This window comes from Sarcophilus harrisii, chromosome 4, assembly GCF_902635505.1.
Source record: "Sarcophilus harrisii chromosome 4, mSarHar1.11, whole genome shotgun sequence".
NCBI lineage: Eukaryota > Metazoa > Chordata > Mammalia > Dasyuromorphia > Dasyuridae > Sarcophilus > Sarcophilus harrisii.
Genome location: NC_045429.1, coordinates 207,152,166 through 207,172,496, shown reverse-complemented (window position 1 = coordinate 207,172,496; position 20,331 = coordinate 207,152,166). Strand labels below are relative to the sequence as shown.

General features: G+C 35.1%; 1 protein-coding gene across 3 annotated transcripts in view; it reads left to right on the top strand.

The window, feature by feature from the left end:
- Positions 1–20,331, top strand: part of KLHL32 (kelch like family member 32) — a 213,110-nt gene that overhangs the window by 177,640 nt on the left and 15,139 nt on the right. The window contains exons 6-8 of one of the 3 annotated variants that reach the window (XM_031964500.1): positions 793–1,519; positions 16,072–16,130; positions 19,095–19,287. In XM_031964500.1, the coding sequence (XP_031820360.1) occupies positions 793–1,519; positions 16,072–16,130; positions 19,095–19,287 (979 nt within the window). Of the gene's footprint in view, positions 1–792; positions 1,520–16,071; positions 16,131–19,094; positions 19,288–20,331 lie in introns of those variants that run through there. The other 2 variants (XR_004233644.1, XM_023503115.2) reach the window with 2 other exon arrangements.

Sequence of the window (20,331 nt, the reverse complement as noted above, 5' to 3'; positions counted from 1 at the left end):
TTCCAAGATTCTACATGTATTAAGAACCTATTTCTAAAGATAAAAAATAAATTCATGGCCTTACCTTTCTTAAATTCAAAACAAATATATTTTAATCTTTTTCTTTTTCTTCTTTTTTCATGTCTGGTATACCTAGAAAAGGGGCAGAGAAAAAGCCTTTTTCCCCTTTTAAATCATTCTAGTAGTGTCATATTGATTTTCCCTTAAGAACACCCTGTGGTCATAGATGATCATATATTGTTCTATATTTCTTGTATCGATAGAGCACTTTGACTCATGAGTTGTTATATATTATTTGAAATACAATGATTCTACTAATCGCTGATGTTTCCTGTAGTGCCATATATGCACTCTTCCTCCCCACTCCCCACATGGTTAGCACCTGAGAAAAACTCTTTCCCCTCTCTCTTAAATGGAGAATACCTTTATTTAATCACTAATGATTTGAGGGAGAAAGTATTGTGTACATGTGAGTGTGTGTATAAATAGTTAAAATAAATAAAATATTAAAAATAAAATTAAAATAAAAAAAACTTAAAATATTTCTGCCCCTTTATCAGTTTTGTTTTTTTTTTTTTTTTTTTTTTTTGTTATGGTTTAAAACAAATATTCTTTCCTGATTCTACTTTCTTAGCATTCCATGACCATATGGTTTGTTATGGGTGTTATTTAGGTCATATTGAACTAATTTCTATGTTGAAGAATTAGAATTCAGTATGATTTGACTATCTATCTATATGCCATTTCTTCCTTTTTTCCTCCTTTTTTTGAATCCCTCCCCCTCTCTTTCAGCTAGCCGTGAGGTGGTTGGAACACAACTGCCATTACCAGTACATGGATGAGCTCCTCCAGTACATCCGTTTTGGTTTAATGGATGTGGACACCCTTCACACAGTTGCCCTGTCTCACCCTCTGGTCCAAGCCAGCGAGACAGCCACGGCACTGGTCAATGAGGCCTTGGAGTACCACCAGAGCATCTATGCGCAGCCCGTGTGGCAGACCCGCAGGACCAGACCCCGCTTCCAGTCAGACACGCTCTACATCATCGGCGGGAAAAAGCGGGAGGTCTGTAAAGTCAAAGAACTCCGCTACTTCAATCCCGTTGACCAAGACAACGCGCTGATAGCAGCCATAGCCAACTGGAGCGAACTGGAGCCGATGCCCGTGGGCAGGAGCCACCACTGCGTCGCAGTCATGGGGGATTTCCTCTTCGTAGCAGGTGGGGAGGTAGAGCATCCTACTGGTCGGACATGCGCAGTGCGCACCGCCTGTCGCTACGATCCCCGCAGTAACTCTTGGGCCGAGATTGCGCCCATGAAAAACTGTCGGGAACATTTTGTGCTGGGCGCCATGGATGAGTATCTCTACGCTGTAGGAGGCCGGAACGAACTGCGGCAAGTTCTGCCCACAGTGGAGCGATACTGTCCCAAGAAGAACAAATGGACTTTTGTGCAGTCCTTTGACCGGTCCCTTTCATGTCATGCAGGATATGTGGCGGATGGTCTCCTTTGGATATCAGGTAGACACATCATATAATTGGATGTATTAAACACACACACACACACACACACACCTCTCACTCAGTGAAATTTAAAGTCTTATGCCCTTAGTTGGAAGTTTTGTACCACAAAGTTACCTAATTTTTGATATGTATTCCTTAAATCAGAACGCTGATTTTAATTTAAACTTTCTATGAATTCCTAAGATGTGGACAAGTATAAGAGTTGGGACAGTGACTTTCTAAAAAATCCATTTTTTTTTCTTTCCAAACTTTTTTCTGTTTAAAGAAAGTAATTCAGCCCACTCTGGCTTATTTGGGGATCTATAATATATTTTGAGATTTGTCAAGGCCCTTTTCTCTTTTCTTCTCTTGCTCTCTATTTGATGACCCTCTCATAGCTCCTTAGAATCAACTATCACCATAAACTTAAAAAAAAAAAAAAGTCTTAGATATTTAAGTTGTTATTCACAGTTGTGGTAATGTGTGGTAGAAGACATTGAAGTTTTCAGATTATCTGTTGCATTGGTTTATCCATTCTATTCAATGTATTTGAGAGAAGGCAACACTCCTTAATACTCTATTTCTTCCTCTTGTTATAGTAATAATAATGATAATAGTAGTAATAATTTCAATTTATTTTGCATTTTCTTCATGTCAACCCATGAATTTCATCAATCAAGAAACATTTACTGTCATATTCCGGGCATTGTTTTAGTTACTGAAAATACACATTATCAGGGGAAGATGGCTTCTGTTATTATTACATTCTATTCTAGCAGGGAAGGATAAAACATTTGTTGTTGTTGTTGAGTTCTTAGTTATATCAAACTCTGTGACCCCATTTGGGGTTTTTTTAGCAAAGATCCTGGAAAAGTTTGCCATTTCCTCTTCAACTCACTTTACAGGTGAGGAAACTGAGGCAAACAGGATTAAGTTACTTGCTCAGGGACACACAATAAGTATTTGGGGCTGCTTTTGAACTTGGGTCCTCCTACCTCCAGGGCTAGTGTTGTATCCTCTTCACTATATGTAAGTAAGGAAAGATATATGGAAAATAAATACACAGACCTTAACAACTAGGGAAATTAGGAAAGATTTTGTAAAATTTGAACTAACTCTTAAAGTCAGCAAGAAATTCCAAGAGGTTTAAAAAATGCAAAAAAGAAAAAAAAAAGAAATTCCAAGAGACAGAGGTGTAAACAAGAGAATTCCAGGCTTAGGGGAGAGTTTCTGCAAAGTCACAGAGGTGAGAAATCGAATTCTACACATAGGATACAGTGAGCAATTAATTGGATGCAATGTAGTGCATATAACAGGGAGTGTTGGAGGCAATTGTGTAATTAACTTGAAAAGATTGGCTGGATCTATTTTCTTATCATATTTGTTTAGGGTGACATGGTAATGATAATCTTAGGAATTGTGTCACTTCAAACAGTTCAAGCCCCAAACATGAAAAGCTGAATCTAATTGTTGGATGAGGTCTATTTTGTTCTCCTTAATGGAAGTAATTGAATTAGTCTTCCGGGGTGATATCAATTGCAAAAGCATTAAAAGGATGGGAGTTTGGATAGAATTGTGGAGACCATCTCCTAACTTTGAAAATTAGATAAACTAAGGTAAGTCAAATTTATCAGTTGACCTAGAATTGCAAAGTAAGTTAGTACCAGAGCTCAGGCTGTACTTCCAAGTCTACTTGCCTTTTATTTCAGGTTAACATATTTGTATTGAGTAACAGTTACATATAAACTTTACCTCTTGGTCAACAAAGTCTAACCATGAGCCATTCTAGAACTTAGGAGTTCTGTTATTGCAAATAGTGGGTACCTAACAGCCTCCTAATAAGTGCCTTATTGACTTCTGCAGGAGATTCACCATCAGTTCTACATGGCTGTTCACATCCTGTTGTGGAGAAAGAGACAAAGCATTGCCTCTTGAAGTGTCATTAGTACATTCTGTACTCCATTTGTCCAGTTAAACCTTTGGCAGTATTTGAGGGGCCCTCAGTTTCGAGCAACACCATGGAATAAAACCTTCTTTTAGGAGATCTCTTAGTTTTCCCATCATTGTCATCAACTTTGTCACTGTCATCATAATCACTCTAGCTAACATTTCTATATTGTGTCCTAAGGTTTGCAGAGTAAACCCCTATCTATTATCTCCTCCTAATTTCATGACAGACCTGGTTACAGGTCCAGAGTCAAACAGCTAACTGTCAATGGCAGGATTCAAACATATTCTTTCCTGATTCTATATCTAGTACTTTCTTAACTTTCCATGACCAAAATCATTGCAATCAATAGGACTATATGACTTTATTCTAGATGTAACAAGTTACATATAGGAGGATGTTGGGCAGTGTGTCCAAGACTGAGATGTTTATTTCTGACAAGGAAAGAAAAAATGAATTTCCTAGTAGAATGCTTGTTGAAGATTAAAGGGGAAAAGGCTAAGAAAAATCTAGGGAGATTGGTGTGGGCTTTTTAGACAGGAAAAGCAGTGATGAGTGGAATAAAACCTAGTGGAAATAAATAATCTGATTATAATTAGTGATCTCCTACCCTTGAGGGTTTCTGCCAGGAAGGGGCAATGAGAATGGGACCATTAAAGTTGTATTAGAGTGGGAAAAAGTGCTAGTTCTGGAGTCAGAGGACCTGAGTCAAATCCTACCTCACCTGTGTTGAACATTTAACTTCCCAGGGCCTTAGCAGTCACCTCTGTAAAATGAATGGGATGATTAGCTAAGATTCCTTCTGGCTCCAAATCTATGATTCTGTTGAGTTATATCATATATACCATAGATAATTGAAGATGGAAAGGTCATATGTGGGTATTTGTTTTTTCACTAGAAGTTTTCTCAATTGCTATTATTTCAGGTTATTGCCAACAGACATTCTGTGTTTTATTTAAAGGGTTTTCATAGGGAATATGGATTTTTTTTCTGCTTAGTTTCAGAAGACAGAATTTGGAGTAGTAGGGTTATGTTAAAGACAGATCTATGACTAAATGTAAATGAAAAACTACCTACTAATTTTTATTACTTCCACTGAAGTGCCTCCGAAGGTGGTTTGCCTTATCTTCACTGGAAATCCTCCTTGTAAATGCTAACTGACAAATGGGATGTCATACAAGAGACTGGTAACCTTATCCAATACAAATATGGGGAGCAATGAAACTTTTTCCAACTCTGAAATTCAGTGAACTATACTAGTATTTTTTATGTTTATTTTTAAGGCAAACTAAATAAATGAAATTATTTACTCTGTATGTCCATATGTACAATAACAATAATACTAAGTACTTACATAATACTTTACAATTTATTCTCTTCTATTTGATACAACAGTCATGTAAGGTAGGATTCCTATTTTACAGATGAGAAAAATGATTCCAACTGTCTTCTGGACTCTGAAAGTAGTTCTTTCTCCATTAGGTTCTTTCTCCATTAGGCTCCCTCCTACAGCAGCTCTCACATACAGTGTAAAAACCAGAGAAGCAAAGATTGACATTACAAGCTTTTACCTTTTTAGCCAACTGCTTTTATTGTTTCAAATTTAAACCATGTGATTTTTCCATATTTTGTGGTATTCATATTTCCTCAAGATAATTCTTAAATCCCAACACTTTCTCACACAATTTACAATCCCCTATTGGTGGGTTTGGGGCCTTAGCTACTACATTAAGCATTTCTCAAGCATTGATAGGACACCTCTAAAAAAAGAGCATTTTTAAATACTCTTAAAAATTTAAGAGTATTTTCAGATACTCTTAAAACTGGAAAATAAGTTTGAGGAAATATCATCAGTGATATGGTTCTGGAAAACATGGCAATTTGGAATCTGTACTTAAAGACCCTGGTATTTGAAAAGGGGATTTCTGGATTACTTTTCTTCCTTTGTAATTTCAGATTTAATAGATAAAAGAACATGACACCAATATGAAAGTTATAGATAGAAAAATCTATAGTAGGTATTCTTAACCTAGTCTGTGAACTTCAAAATTTTTTTAAAATTATATTTGCTTTATAATCCAATTTTTTATTACATGCATTTGCTTTTTAAAAAGCTATTCTGAAAAGGGATCCACAGGTCTCACCAGACTGCATGAGGGGATCTGTGAGACAAACATCTATCCTTGTCTATAGAATCCATTCTTAGCCTGCCTTTGAACATGTGACTTTCATGAGAGATGGCACAATTGATTCACTTTATGAGGAATCCAGTTTTCCCCCTTTAGTATTCACACAGACAGTATAGGAGCCAAGCCACAGACCTGCCATACCTTTATTGTTTCATCCTGGAAAGTCTTCCCTTTGCTTCATGGTGATACTTAAAAATCCCAGCATTGACACTGTTTCAGGAGGGGCAGACTTTCAATTCTATACCTAAAGAAGAAGGGAAATGACTTCTTAGGTTCTATTTCCTTTATCTGACTTTGGGAAAATAATAACTCTTTTGGGATGCTAGTGTGACATATAGTTCCCTATGGTTGTAATTTAGGAAATGGTGGTACTCTTAAAGATTATGTAACTTCAAATACTCAGTTAAGTTGCCATATATAGGAAATTGAATCTTTTTATTGTTTTGTTATTTTTAATGGAACTGATTATGCTTTTCCATTTGGCCTTGCCCTGTAAAACTAGTTCAGACTCAAAGGATGTAAGTTCCTTTCAGAGGTTTTATACTTGATTTCTCTTCATTTAATCAGGAAAACACCAAAACAATCTATTTTAAGGCCTCTTGGGAAGGGGGTTCAAATGCCTCATTCAATAATTTTCACTGGCATACACATACACACACCCCTATTCTTTTTTAAACATTATTAATTGTTATGAAATTCTATAGGCCCCCTAGAACTTTCCACATTTCTTGTCATTTTATCCTAAGTTTTTTGGATAATGTAGGAATTTGAACTACAGTATCCGGATAATTGCATCAGTTCTTGGCTTTATCTTTAATGTCACTGAAGACAGCCAATTCAAAAGAGCCATGTAGGTTAGATAAATTAAAAGATGAAGTTTAGATTAATTAGCAAACTAAAAAAGAAAAGAAGATGAATGAAACAGAAGTGTCAGCTTCTCTTCTGAGAAGTTACATATACCAATGAACATAAATACATAAATATATTTTAATAAAAGCTTCATCTACTGAACTATGGTAGTCTATTATTTAAAATGTATGTTGGAGATTGTGTTTCAAGAGATATATACATCTTACAGACATGGTTTTTTAAAAAAACAGATTGAAAATAAGTATTAGATAAGATTGGGAATAAATCTCGACTTGCCAGGGGGTGGTGGAAATGACAAAGCAACCAGTGAATTACTGTAATTTACATTTTCTACCAAATTTCATCCTTTTCTTGAATTCATTTAATTTCAGATATCATCACTCTGTCAACCTCTTGAATAAAATTGCCCATGTTTGGCTGTTCAAGAATACTTAGTAAATATTCCTTCTTATTTCTTTCCCATTGGACTCTTTAACAGCTCTAAACATTATAAGCTGTTCAAATCCTTACAATTTTCTTTAAGTGGTATTTTTTTAAATGCTTTTTAAATTTTGTTTCCAATTTATTTGTAAAGAAAAATTGTAACATTCTTTTTTTTAATATAAAATGTTGAGTTCAATTTTTTTTTCTCTTCCCTCCTCCCTTTCTATGATGGTAAGCAATTTGATATAGGTTATATATGCTCACACCATTTCCATTTTACTCAAGTGGTATAACTCTAAAGGAATGCCCTACATGGAATCTATTCTGATCCTACCATAGTAGAGCTATAAAACCAAGCAATTGGAATAATAATATAGTATGATTACATAGGTATCAAACTTGAGGCCTTTGGGGAAGTGCTGCTCTAACAAAATGAAATGTAACTGGAAAATGTTTAACAAAATAATTAGAAAAGGAATAATGTTAATTTGTATTTTTCTAAACCATGTGCAGCCAGGAGGGATCTATTTGTATTTGAGTTTGACTTTGTCTCTTATAATGGACAGAGACCTGGCCTTAGTGCCAAAAAGACTTGTGTTCAAGGTCCTTCTCTGACACATATTGGCGGTACTACTAGGGATAAGTCAGTTAATATCTCCAAACCCCAATTAATACTCTGAGACTGCAAGTTGCAGAGAAAATGTTGATTTACATTGGTTAAAGTTCCATAGAAGAATCTCCCAATGCCAGTGAAAGCACATTTCTATTCCAAAAAAAAATTAGTGGCCTTCCTTATTGCAATATAGTGCTATTTGCCCTCCCTCTTCCCCCCAAAAGAGAAAAGTTTGATCTTTCTTTTCTCTATCCTGTTGCTTTCAATAAGTTTATTTTGTTCTTTTCTTGCATTAACATGGGCTGCCTACTTTAATCATTGTTAATGAAGACAATCACAATTTTCTCAGGTCTCCTTCTGCCCTGCTGTGTTCTTGAAAAGAAAACCTCTACTTTTTTGGAGGCAGCAGTAGAGCTGCAATTGGAAAGAAGGGGGAGGGATCAACAGTGACACCTATAATACCTTAATCTTTCCATATTCTTACATGTAATAAATAAATTGTAAATTTAACTACTCAGTAGTAGAATAAACTAGATTTTTTGGAGAACTTTTAAAAATTCATTATTTGTATTGCATGTCACAAATCTTAAATATGAAATCCCCATTTCTGGAAGGTGATAAAGGTTTTTTTAAAGCCAATTCTTAAATCCTCTACCAGCCCACCAAAGCGTTTCAGCTAATTGATGAGGGACTGGAACATTGGCATCCTTTTGAGATTTGGCAGACATTGGAACACAGCAGATATGAGAACTTTGGCTTATTTCCCACAAAGGGTTTCTGTTGTTCTGTTTGGTAGAAAAGGCTTTATTGGAAACTTGAGTGGGAATTTTAGTCTTTACTTTCTCCACTGGGGGTCAAGACACTTTTGAAATTTGTCGATATTTTTTAAAAGTGAGAAAAGCTCAGAGGAACTCTAAGTACTAAGCTCTGTGGAGATAGCCATTAGCAGATAATTTAAAATGTTAGAGGTAGTCAAATTTTACTGGTGCCAACAGCATTTGACACCATGACCCAATTCACAAATGAGCTGCATACCGTTTAGAATTGAAATGAAAATATTGAAGTAAAATAAGTGTAGAATAGATCAAAATGATTCAGATTTTTTTTCTGCATTGCACATCTTTTCATATTTTACAAAATGTGATCTCTGCTGTGGGGAACATTACAGCAATTCCTGAAAAATACCTTCATGGAAATGAATCATTTGCTCATTGTACAGGAGGTGTCCCCACAAGTCTCATTGCAGTTTAACAGTATAACAACTTACCTGTTAATTTTTCTGATTGCAGCTACAAACTAAGAAACTAGCACAAAACTGCACATAGGCTGAAGAAAAGATAGTCCTGTTTCCTTGCTAAATTGGTGGTTGTTGTTCACTTGTTTGAGTCATATCTGACTTTTTATGGCTCCATTTGGGGTTTTCTTGGCAAAGATACTGGAGTGATTTGCCATTTCTTTTCTAGCTCATTTTATAAATAAGGAAACTGAGGCATAGAGAATTAAATAACCAGGGTCCCACAATTAGTAGGTTTCTGAGGATAATGGGGATTGTACCATAAGATTTTTTTTTCTGGCTCACTGTGTATTTCCAATTTTTTTTCCATTTCAGAATTTCTACATAAAAATACTACTACTACTACTACAATACAAAATAGACTTAATCATATGAGGCAATGATTGGCAAGATCACAACATGACTTTCCTAAAAAATTTTAAAGGAACCTGATTCTTTTTGTTGATGACTAAAACTGGGAGGTTTTAACCTTGTTTGTAAATCATTTCTTGTTCATGAAAAACCCACATCATTCATATTTACTTCAGTGTTACAGATATTCATGTGAGACTCTTTGGGTCAGTGACCTATTTGTTTACATGAGATGTACTACATTGGTAAGATAAACAAACATCCCTATGCAAAAATCTCTTCCTTACAGTTAGATATATTGTAGATGTGCAACTATCTCTGGGGAATGTGAGTGAATTAATTACCCATCCATTTGTGTGGCTTCCTCATGTGTGACAGTTAAAACAAGGAAAAATATTCTTCATTTAATGCATGAATTGAGGAAGATTCTATGCAAGTTGCTGCTCTATCAGAAATGTCCTTGATTCAAATTTTTTCTACCATGTTAGAATTCACGTGAGATGTTTACTATGTGTGTATGGTCCACTTCTAATGCCATGTAGCCTACATTCACTGGAACTATTTCTATCGTTAGCAGTATCCTGAAGTGAATAATGGATACACTTGGCTCTTATTTCTTTCCCTGATGCAAATAGATTCATTTCTTAGCTTAGGGCATAGAGAGAAGATTCAGCTATGAATATTTTGAGTTATTTTGGAAATACTGGAGGTTCAGGGAAGAAAAGCTTAGATTTATATATACATATATGCATAACATGAATTTCCTCCTCCCCTACTTCCACCAAAAAAACAGACAGGCCGACATGTATATAGAATATATTAAACATGTGATTTCTTTGGTGTGGAGAACTACAAGTGAGGAAACTCCCATTGCCAATGCAGATTTTCAGTTTTCTAATCTGTAGTTTTATACAGTTGCCTGGAGCAAGGGGAGGTTTGGCCAGCATCCCACCAAGATGTCAGGGAAAGGTCTTTATTGGCTCTATATGTACATGTATTTACACATGAGCGTGAAAAATATCATGGCATAATGGGTACAATTACTGTAATGGTTGTGTGACTTGGTGCAAATCATTTAACAACTTGTCATCCAGGTAACTGTTAGATTGTAATGAGGAGAATAGTGGCTAATCCCCATGGGTGGAGGACAAGCAGCTCCCCATAATCATAAAATCACCTATCTAGACCCATGTGTGTGGGTGTATATATGTATACACACATTTCCTTCCTTTAAATCAAGACTTTTTTTGTCTTTGTCTCAGCAAAGCCTAATGTAGGACTTTGAACTAAGTTGTTGCTTACAGGTCCTTATTGATTAAATGATTATGCACATATGTAATTTAATAAGCATTAATAGGTATTTGAGACCTACTGTTTGGCAGGCTGTAGGTAGCTAAGTGGCTAGGTAGATAATAGCTCTGGGCTAGGAGTCAGGAAGAACTGAGTTCCTAACCCAGCCTCAGATATTTAGTAATTATATGACCCTAGGCAAATCACTTAAGAAATGCCAAACTACTCCAGAATTTTTGCCAAGAAAACCCCATCCTTTTCTTGTTCATGGGGTCATGAAGAATCATATGCAGTTCAACAACAAGGGATACAAAGTACAACAAAAAATACACTCCTGAATGTTTTTAGATGTATGTGAATATAAAGTATGTGTATGTAGTATGTATGCATGTTGTGTGTGTATGCTATTAAAGTGTGAAACTGCAATAAAACTTTTGGGATACCCTGTATATGCAAAGGAGTATGTTAAGAAGACAAATTAGCCTCATTAAATCTTATTATTTCTTTTCTCCTTTCATTCAATAAGTATTTATTGGGTACCTAGGAAATACATATTTTTTTGTGAAGATGTTCCCAAGAAGCATCCTGGAATTACCGGTGGCTTTCCTTGGTAATAGCTCTAAAGGCATTTACACAAACACCTGACGTGAAGGAGACATTGTTAAGCTGAAGACTGGCTAATATAAAATAATTTATAGATTTGTTTTATGTTATGTATTGAGCTAATATATATTTATTGAATGTGTTCTGCTCTTTGCTAGTACTGTGTAAGTGAAAGAATTAAAAAGCTTCTATTATATTTTAAGCACTGTGCTAAGTACTAGGAATACAAACAGAAGTTCCAGTAGGAGAAGAAAGCACCTATGAGAAGTTTCAGTGGCAAATTAATAGAAGGGCCCATAATCTTTAGAAAGGTGTAAGTGGCAAAGCAAATGATGATGCAGCATCTTCTTTAATGTAATTTCCATTGAAAAAATGGTGTTCATTCCTCCTGTTGAGCCATTTGACTTTGGTAGAGAAAATTTTGTTATCTGGGTGTCCAGTACCTATGGGTAATGCAGAAGCAGTCATGATTACCAGGTCCCATCTCCACAAGGGCCAGTTCTTGTATATGTAGTTACATATTTATGTATATAGTTACAAGTGTAATTATATGTAGTTATATGTGTGTAGTTATATATACAGTATGTATGTATATACATACATACATATATAGAATCTATATAGTACATATATAGTATGTAATCCTATATGTAGTTATAAGTATGATCTTATATATAGTTATATGTATGTAGTTATGTGATTAAGTAGTTATGTATATAGTTATATGTATAGTTATATATAGTGTTACATATATAGTTATAGTATGTGGTTGTATGTACACAGTTACACACATATATATCATTTTATATATAGTTAGTTATATGTATATAGTTACATATATAGTTATGTATATATTGTCATATAGTATATATAGTTATATGTATATAGTTAGTTATATATGTTACATAGTTATATGTGTATAATAATATATATTTAGTTACATATATAGTTACATAGTTGTGTGTATATAGTTACATATATGTAATATATGTAGTTATATGTATGTAGTTATAAGTATAGGTATAGAGTTTGTATATATAATTATAAATGTAGTTTCATAGTTATATATATGATTATATGTACATAATTACATATGTAGTTGTGTATATAGTTACATATATAGTTATAGGTACAGTTACACATATATAGTTAATAAAGTTATGTAATTATAGATGATTGTTATAAATGGTTATAATTATTTATAGTATATATACATATAAACACATTCACATACAAATAAACACATATACATGCATACACAGCTAACTATATACATATACATACATATATTTAAATTGACTAAAAAGAGTTGAGGGGAAATAGTCAGTGGTATTTTTGGCCACAGAATGGGAACAAGAGACTTTATCCTTAAGAGGCATGTAGTGAATTTATTAAGTATAAGTGTTTTTTTCAATTAAAAAAAGGAATTAGCCACAGATTTGGCCAAAGGACAAAGAGTCGTTTTTCTCATTCCCCTACCCCTTGCTTTCTACAACACAAGCATTTCCTTGCTGTTGTCTTTGTCACAGCTGTAAGTGTCTGAAAGGGCATCCCAAAGTGTAGACAGAGGTTGGTGTTTTTAAACACCCTGTTATCTCCTCTATGGTGGATTTTATCCATTTATCACTGGAATTTCTTGCAGATAGTGCTGAGGAAATTTAAGAAAATGTCTTGCTCTTGTATTGTCCTGTGATAGGAATCATTTCTCACTTCTAGCAGTGTGTTAACTTTTCATTTCTTCCGGCAGTTCTTTAAGACCTCGGTGACTTTCTGTAGCCAGCAGTATTTTTCTTTTTGAAGTCACAGTTCAGGAGCAGATGATGAAGCTGTTCATTTTGAATTTTGGTTGAAAATTCTCAAGTTCAACTGTGGCACTTCAAAGTTAGGGAAAACTTGGTTTTGAAAATTGATGCAGATACAAGATGGCATATTTAATGACAGATGTATCTATAGAAAGCTGTTAAGATGCAGATTATCCCCCTGGGGAGGGAGATCAAAACTGCCAATCTATAAAATATACTTGATAGGGGCAGGCAAGGAATCTATCTACGCAAGTGCTTTGATTGCGGGGGACAGTGTAGCAGCATGTGGCATCCTAACCTAAGAGCAGACAAATCAGCTTGATGACTTTCAAAGCCAAGAATACCGCTGCAGGCAAGGGTACTCCAGTCTAGGAGAAATTAAAACATATAGAGACTGTTATTAATTCCATATCTATTTTTGTGTAGTCAAATCTGTATGCAAATCCTTAGCATCTCATTTCGGCAGATTAATCTAAAAGTGAAGAGTGGTGTGTGAAGGGAATGCAATGAAGAAGCTCCACAAATGAGCAAAAAGGCATCAAGGAAATGGAAACAGGGAGAACTTGGATGCTTCATTTTTTTTTTTTTTTGCATGGCTTTATTTATGTGCTTATTTGTCAATTATTTAAATGGGGAGCAATACTAGTAGAACCGTCTGGGGTTTTCTTTCACAACAGTGACTTGGCAAAAGTTACAACATTGCTTTGCTGGTGTATCTCTTTGACATTTCATATCCTGCTGCTAATCAAGCAAATAACTGTAATTTCTCCTACCCTCCCCCCAACTAGTAATCTGACTCTTCATTTCTAAATATTATTATATGAATGAAAATACATATGTTAAGGAAATCTAATTACTGAATACAGATGAGGGAAAAAAGATTACTTCTTTGGAAAATGATAAATAATAATGAGAATACTGGGAGTCTTGTAAGAAAAGGTAGGGACTGCCAAGATTCTTTACTGCAGTAGTGACATTCTAATCCCATTGCAATACATTTAATCTCTAACAAACAAAATCTTTTAAGGTTTAAACTATGACTATTTGAAGTATCGGCTTCAAAAATTTTACTGAAGTTGACTTTAGCAGGATCTCGGATTTCTGCAACAAGTTCAGCAGTCTCCACAATTGAAGCTGGTGTGAGAGGGAATTTGGCTCTCTAGTCCTTCCATTACATTTGCATTCCTTATTGATGTACCCTGAGCAAGGTTTGGTTAATCATTTTAATACCAAAGACTTATGCAATCTCAGTGGATGCTTGATAATTCATCTTTTGTTGTTAGGCTGAGTAGGAACAATTAGGTATTGGAAGCTTCACAAAGGAAGAAAGATGCTAAAATAATTCCATTCTGCTAATATAGTTGTCAAAAAGGTATGTATTTTATCATTATCATTATTTTTAATCTTTAATATTTGAGGGAATGTAGTTATTTCTGCCATGCTTTTCTTAAGCGACAGAGTTTTTTTTTTCCTTTGATTTTTATATTAGAAAGGAGACATTCTTAAAGAAATGAAAAGTTCTTTTTTCACTTACTAAAATCTCATTTGTGTTTTCTTCATGGATTTATAACACAGGCAATTTTCCCATTGATCTTAAAGGAATTCCTTGCCTCAGAGGGAATGAAACCTGCCCCCTAGTTAAAAGTGGTCTTAGAAAATTAAATGAATGATTCTAGTTACTGGGGGCAAAGGAGGAGGAGAATGATTGGCTTGGATCAGGGTTTTTTTTTTTTTAATAGTATTTTATTTTTCTGAGTATATGCAAAGATAGTCTTCAACAACCTTTGCAAAGCCTTGTGTTCCAAAATTTTCTCCTTTCCCCCCTCCCTCTTTCCTCCTCAAGATAGCAAGCAATTTGATATAGGTTGAACATATGCAATTCATCATATTTTTAAAATAACATTTACTTAACTATTATCATTAGCTTATTGTGTTCAACCCTTTTCTTGTTAACTAGGCACCCCTATGCTAGCATAGTAACTTGAACATACCAGCTATTCCATGGACTTGAAAAATTTAATTGAATTATTTTTACTGATGTTGAAAATGGGGACCCTTGCAGAGAATTTGTATGTTTATGCTTCCTGTGCTACTAGACTATGTGGCTTATATATATACATACATACATACATATATATATGATAAAAATATAGAATTATATATTTCTTTGTGGCCATACCATATTGAAGTAAATAAGATTACTAACCTAAACTTTTCTGGCTTTAGCCAATGATTTGGGACCAGGATTTAGAACATAATACATGAGAGTATTAGTGTTAAAAATTTCTTCTGCTTAAAAGTGAAATTACTTCTACAGTTGTGGATGGTTTTTTTTTTTTTTTTTGGTTTTGTTTTGCTTCTCTTGATGTCCACTAATGCCATTTCTTCCGCAAAGCCATTTTACATGCTGCTTTTTAGAGGTTTTCATTTTGATTGTAAAAATTCATGCTGAGCAAATGGTTATTACATTGTGTGTTGCTCTGTACACACAACAGGCCTGGAAAGAAATCAGAATAGAGGAAAACTGGGAACAGCACGAAATATATTTAAGAGTTTTGGGTTATAAGTAGATGAACTTAAGCCCCTTAGATCTATGCAGCAATCAAGAGATTTTTAAAGCCAGGAATTTTTGAAGAGTTTTAAAGCTTGAATAGCGACTTTAAAAAATCAGAACAATTGTAAATCCCAGACTATACTATTTATTTTATATTAAGTTTCTCTGGTCTTTGGAAATAGCATCTCCTAATAAGCAGAAACTGTGTACATTATGCAAACTGTTAAATGTTTGGCTAAGAATTATCCCAGTTGTTAAATGTCCTTGGGACAAACCACACAGAAACACTTTTTACAAGTGAGTTTCCATTTCTCTCTTTCTTCTAAGTGATATGTTGCTTCCTCCCCCCTTTCATTTGTCCAGTTTATAACAATCTGACAGCACCCATTCTTTCTCATCTCAGTGTATTTGTTGCTTCCTCTTAAGTAAATGATCTCCAAAATGTCACTTGAAAGTGAAGTTACTTAAAAAAGCTCAATCACATCACAAGTTTGTCATTAGGGCACACAAGCCAATCCTCACTAATAGTTAATTCCCCCCTCTTCATCCCCAGTAATATTTAATTCTTATTTGGGGAATAGCCCATGTCTTATTCATAAAGAGACTTAACACATGTTAATCAATCCATTACAGGTGGGGTAACCAATACTGCACAATATCAGAACAGACTAATGGTGTACGAACCCAATCAGGTAAGGACTAACTAGACCCTACTGAAAACAGATTTTTAAGATACATTCAAGTTTTCATATATATGTATTTTCTAACTATATTAATATCATATGATATCTTTCTCTTCTCTCTCTAAATGTGTTTATGTATATGATAATATATGTAAGGAAAATGAAACTCAATTTTAGCTAATGAAACTTCTATAATTTAAATTCTTCCATCTTCCCAGTTTTTTTTCTTCTCTGAAAAATATTTCTTTGGTATTCATGGGTATTATTATTATATACATACCTGCCTCTACTATCTAGAAGACCTTGGCTAACATATTTAAGTGAACCTTATTGCCCAACTCATTGGTCAGGAGTATCATTCTGGGAGCAATATTCATTGTAATTTTCATCTCTTCAGGGCAGATCAGTAGTCGGGTAAACCCTGGAGGTAGAAATGCCTGTAGAGTTTGTCTGTGTTGTTGACTCACCAACAGCCAGGGCTTGGATTATAAACATTCTAATGAGGTCTGGCCTTCCCTCTGTCCACTCCTCATATATTTTAAATGTTCTTTTGTTTCCCCTTGGGCTTAGAGCTACAGATCAGCCCCCTTCCTTCCAGTTTAAACAATAGCACATTTGCCAGATGTCGACTGAATTTTACATTTATCCATTTGTGGATGTGTTTAATCTTTTTCATGATTAAAGGAACATTTCAAAATAGTCTAATTTGGGTTTTTATATTCATCTGGAGAAGTTATAAAGGACATACAACATCAACGTGGTTTTGGCGATTTCAAGCAGGGATGGGTATACAGAAATTTGTATCTTGCCTCAGCTCATCTGTCCTTTTAGTATCTTTTGGAGTGTTTTAACTATTCCTTGATGCTGAAAATTAGAGAAGTCATCACTCCTACCCATCCCAGTGTGTTTTCTGCGTTCACGAGAGCTTGCAGACCTTGGAAATTGTAAGGGAGGATGTCCGTGAGTCGGCCATCCCAGACGGATCATTAATGGCCCTCTCTCAAATTTGGCACAGACACGGTTAAAGTGGAAAGGAAGGGTTAGTGTTTTTCTTAAATGAGGTCTGTTTCGTGTTTGTACACACAATCTCTTTTTAAAAATTCCACTGGCATATTGTTTACGGTGGGTGCTGGCAAACATCACATCTGCTTGCATCTTGCACAGAATCTCAATCACTCCATCACGCAGCCTTGCCGCTTGTTTCTGGGCTAGGCCTTTGTGGAGAGTCGATAATGCCCGCCATCTGCCACAGAGCACACTGCTACCTGCCAACAGGCAGGCGGGGTGACCTCTGCTTCCCCACCACTGATTAGTATTCACAGGCCGGCTTATTAGCAGTGACCCCGCCAGGCCCCTCTGTTTCTTTGCCTTTGCAGCGGTTGGCGGCTCACCTGGAAGGCACTGCAGTCGAGGAAGCTAAAGATATAATCAGGGGATGCAGGCAGGCTTTGCAAACCAGATGGCGTCCATAGTCCTGTGGCAGGGGACAGGACTGCAAATGCAAAAATTAATTCCTAATACTGTAATATGGAGTCTGAGAGAAGGCACCTGAAGAAAGCATATTTGGACCCCACGCCTTGGTAGCCTAATTAAAGGCATTTCTTGGCCAAATACCTGAAGGAAGCCTTGACTTTCTTAATAAGAAAGTTACTTATTTGGCTGGGAGGGTGTTTGATTTGAAAATTAGCTTGAACAGTTGTTCTCTTTGCATGATATCTACACATTGAAAAAGTGGCAGACAAAAATGGTGTTTTTCAAATGGCAGAAAACACATTTTCCATCCAAAAATATCTTTGAAAAAAAGGGGGGGGGGAATTAACTGAGCCTATAGAAATGCTTGCTTGAATTAATGTTTGTGTAAATGAACTTAGTTCCAGTTCTCCAGAGATGACATAATCTGACAAAGTTTTTGAAAGTATATCATTCAAAACTTAGTACTTTTTGGGAAAAATTCCTATTTTTCTTAGTAAAAGTGATGTTTGTTTAATATAGAAGGAAGTTCTTAGGGTCTGACTACCAATCTGGAGCAGTTTTCAAAATTAAAATTTTTTTTGAGATGGTTCCACCATTTTTTTGGACCAGAGACCTGGTTAGGATAAGTTGACTTTAGTCCTTTCAGGTGCCCCCAGAACCAAATATGAGTGACAAATTATATTCAGTGCAATATCAGGCATTTTCTTTTAAAAACAAAATTTGTTTCTCTAAAATTTCCCTGAATTCATCACAAAATAAATTTCCAGCTATATAGGACTTTAAATTCTCTGGCATCAGGGGATATTTGTTGCCAGATCATTCCTCTCTCATATGCCCCCAAAAAGTTAATTTTGGAGAACAACAAAATACCTTTTCCTTCTCCATCGGGGCACAAGGAGAAACAAAACATTTCCAGCCACACAATGCTTTTGTACTGAAGTTATTTGCTTAAATGAGTAACCACTGGGTTAAGACAGATAACTACCATATTAACTTGTGTTTGCTCACGAGACATTAAACATAGCTACAAATGTATGTTATTTCCAAAGCCATTGAAGATCAACAGGAAAACTGTAGAAACTTTTTTTAAAAAAGCCTTTAAAATAAGTGATATTTAAGATTTTGGTTCTTTTTATGTTTATTCTTATTGGATTGAGGTCTATAAGTTTCATGGCCCATCACCAAAGTTCACATTGAACTGTGTGAGTTTAAGAGGCATGGGCATGGGGGCAGGGTCAAACAGAAGGAAAAGAGAAATGTCTCAAGTTCAGCTCAAAAAAATATATATTTCTGAGACTCTGCCATGTGCAAGATACTTCTACTGAGTGATGAGTGTATAAAGATAGAAAATGGCATGGTATCTATCTTCAAGATAGATACAAGAAAGCTCCTTCAAGGAGCTTTATAATTTAGAAGTCCCTAAACTTGTCTCTGCCATTTCCACCATGAAAACATTCATACTCTATCACTGGCAGAGTTTTTCTGTTTTTTCATTTGCAGAATCAGTGGATTAGTCGAAGTCCTATGCCACAGAGAAGAGTGTACCACTCCATGGCTGCTGTCCAGAGGAAACTGTATGTTCTTGGGGGCAATGACTTGGACTATAATAATGATCGCATTCTTGTGAGACATATAGACTCTTATAACATCGACACAGACCAGTGGACACGATGCAATTTTAACCTGTTAACTGGTAAGTACTTTTGATTTAGTAAATAGAAAAAAATCTAAAAAACTTTTTGAGATGAGAGCATGGTTGTGTTTTGAAGTACATTTTCTAAATGATTTTTACCATATTCCTAAATTAACATAAATGGATTTTATTCTAATAACCAGAATAGAGATATTGCTGTTTATTTATTTGTGTGTGCGTGTATGGTAGAGGTCTACTCCTTTATGTATCAAAGCTTTGGATTATTATGTATCCTTTATGTATAAAGCTAGTTAATGTTTTTCCTGTATTACTTTTAGAGTTTTTTAAAATACATGTAATAATAGAGAACTTCCACTGTAGACCTTCCTTTTACTGATATAAATGAACAATTTTAAAGTCTTAAAGAGTTGCTTATGGCACTGAGCTAAGTGATGTGTCCACAACAATCATGTGCCAGAGGTGGGAGAGCAATCCAGATCCTCTTCACTTTAAGAATGGCTTTCTACTCAGTATTTCATGCTCTCAAGAATAATACCTGCCACTTATTTAGCACTTTTATATTTACTAAGAAGTTTTAAAATACCTTATCTAATTTGATTTATAGAATAACTATGTAAACTATTGCTATTTCCATTTTATAAATATAAACACTACAACCCATAAGGGTGATATAATGTGCCCAAAGTCACACAGCTACTAAGTGCAAGTGTTTCCTGACTTCTGGTACAATACTTTTTCGTTATGTGACATAGTCATCTTGCTTCTCTATCTGTCTAAGAAATGCTCATATCAAAGTGATTTCAGAAAAACCTGGAGAGCCTTACATAAACTGGTCCTAAGTGAAGTGAGCAAAACCAAGAGGACACAGCAACAGCAGATTATGTGATGATCAACTGTGATGGATTTGGCTTTTTTCAACAATGAAGTGATTCAAAGCAATTCCAATAGATTTGTGATGGAAAGAGCCATTTGTATCCAGAGAAAGAACTATGGAGACTGAATATAGATCAAAGCATAGTATTTTCACCTTTTTGTTGTTATTGTTCTTTGCTTATTTTTTCTTTTTCATGTTTTTTCCCTTTT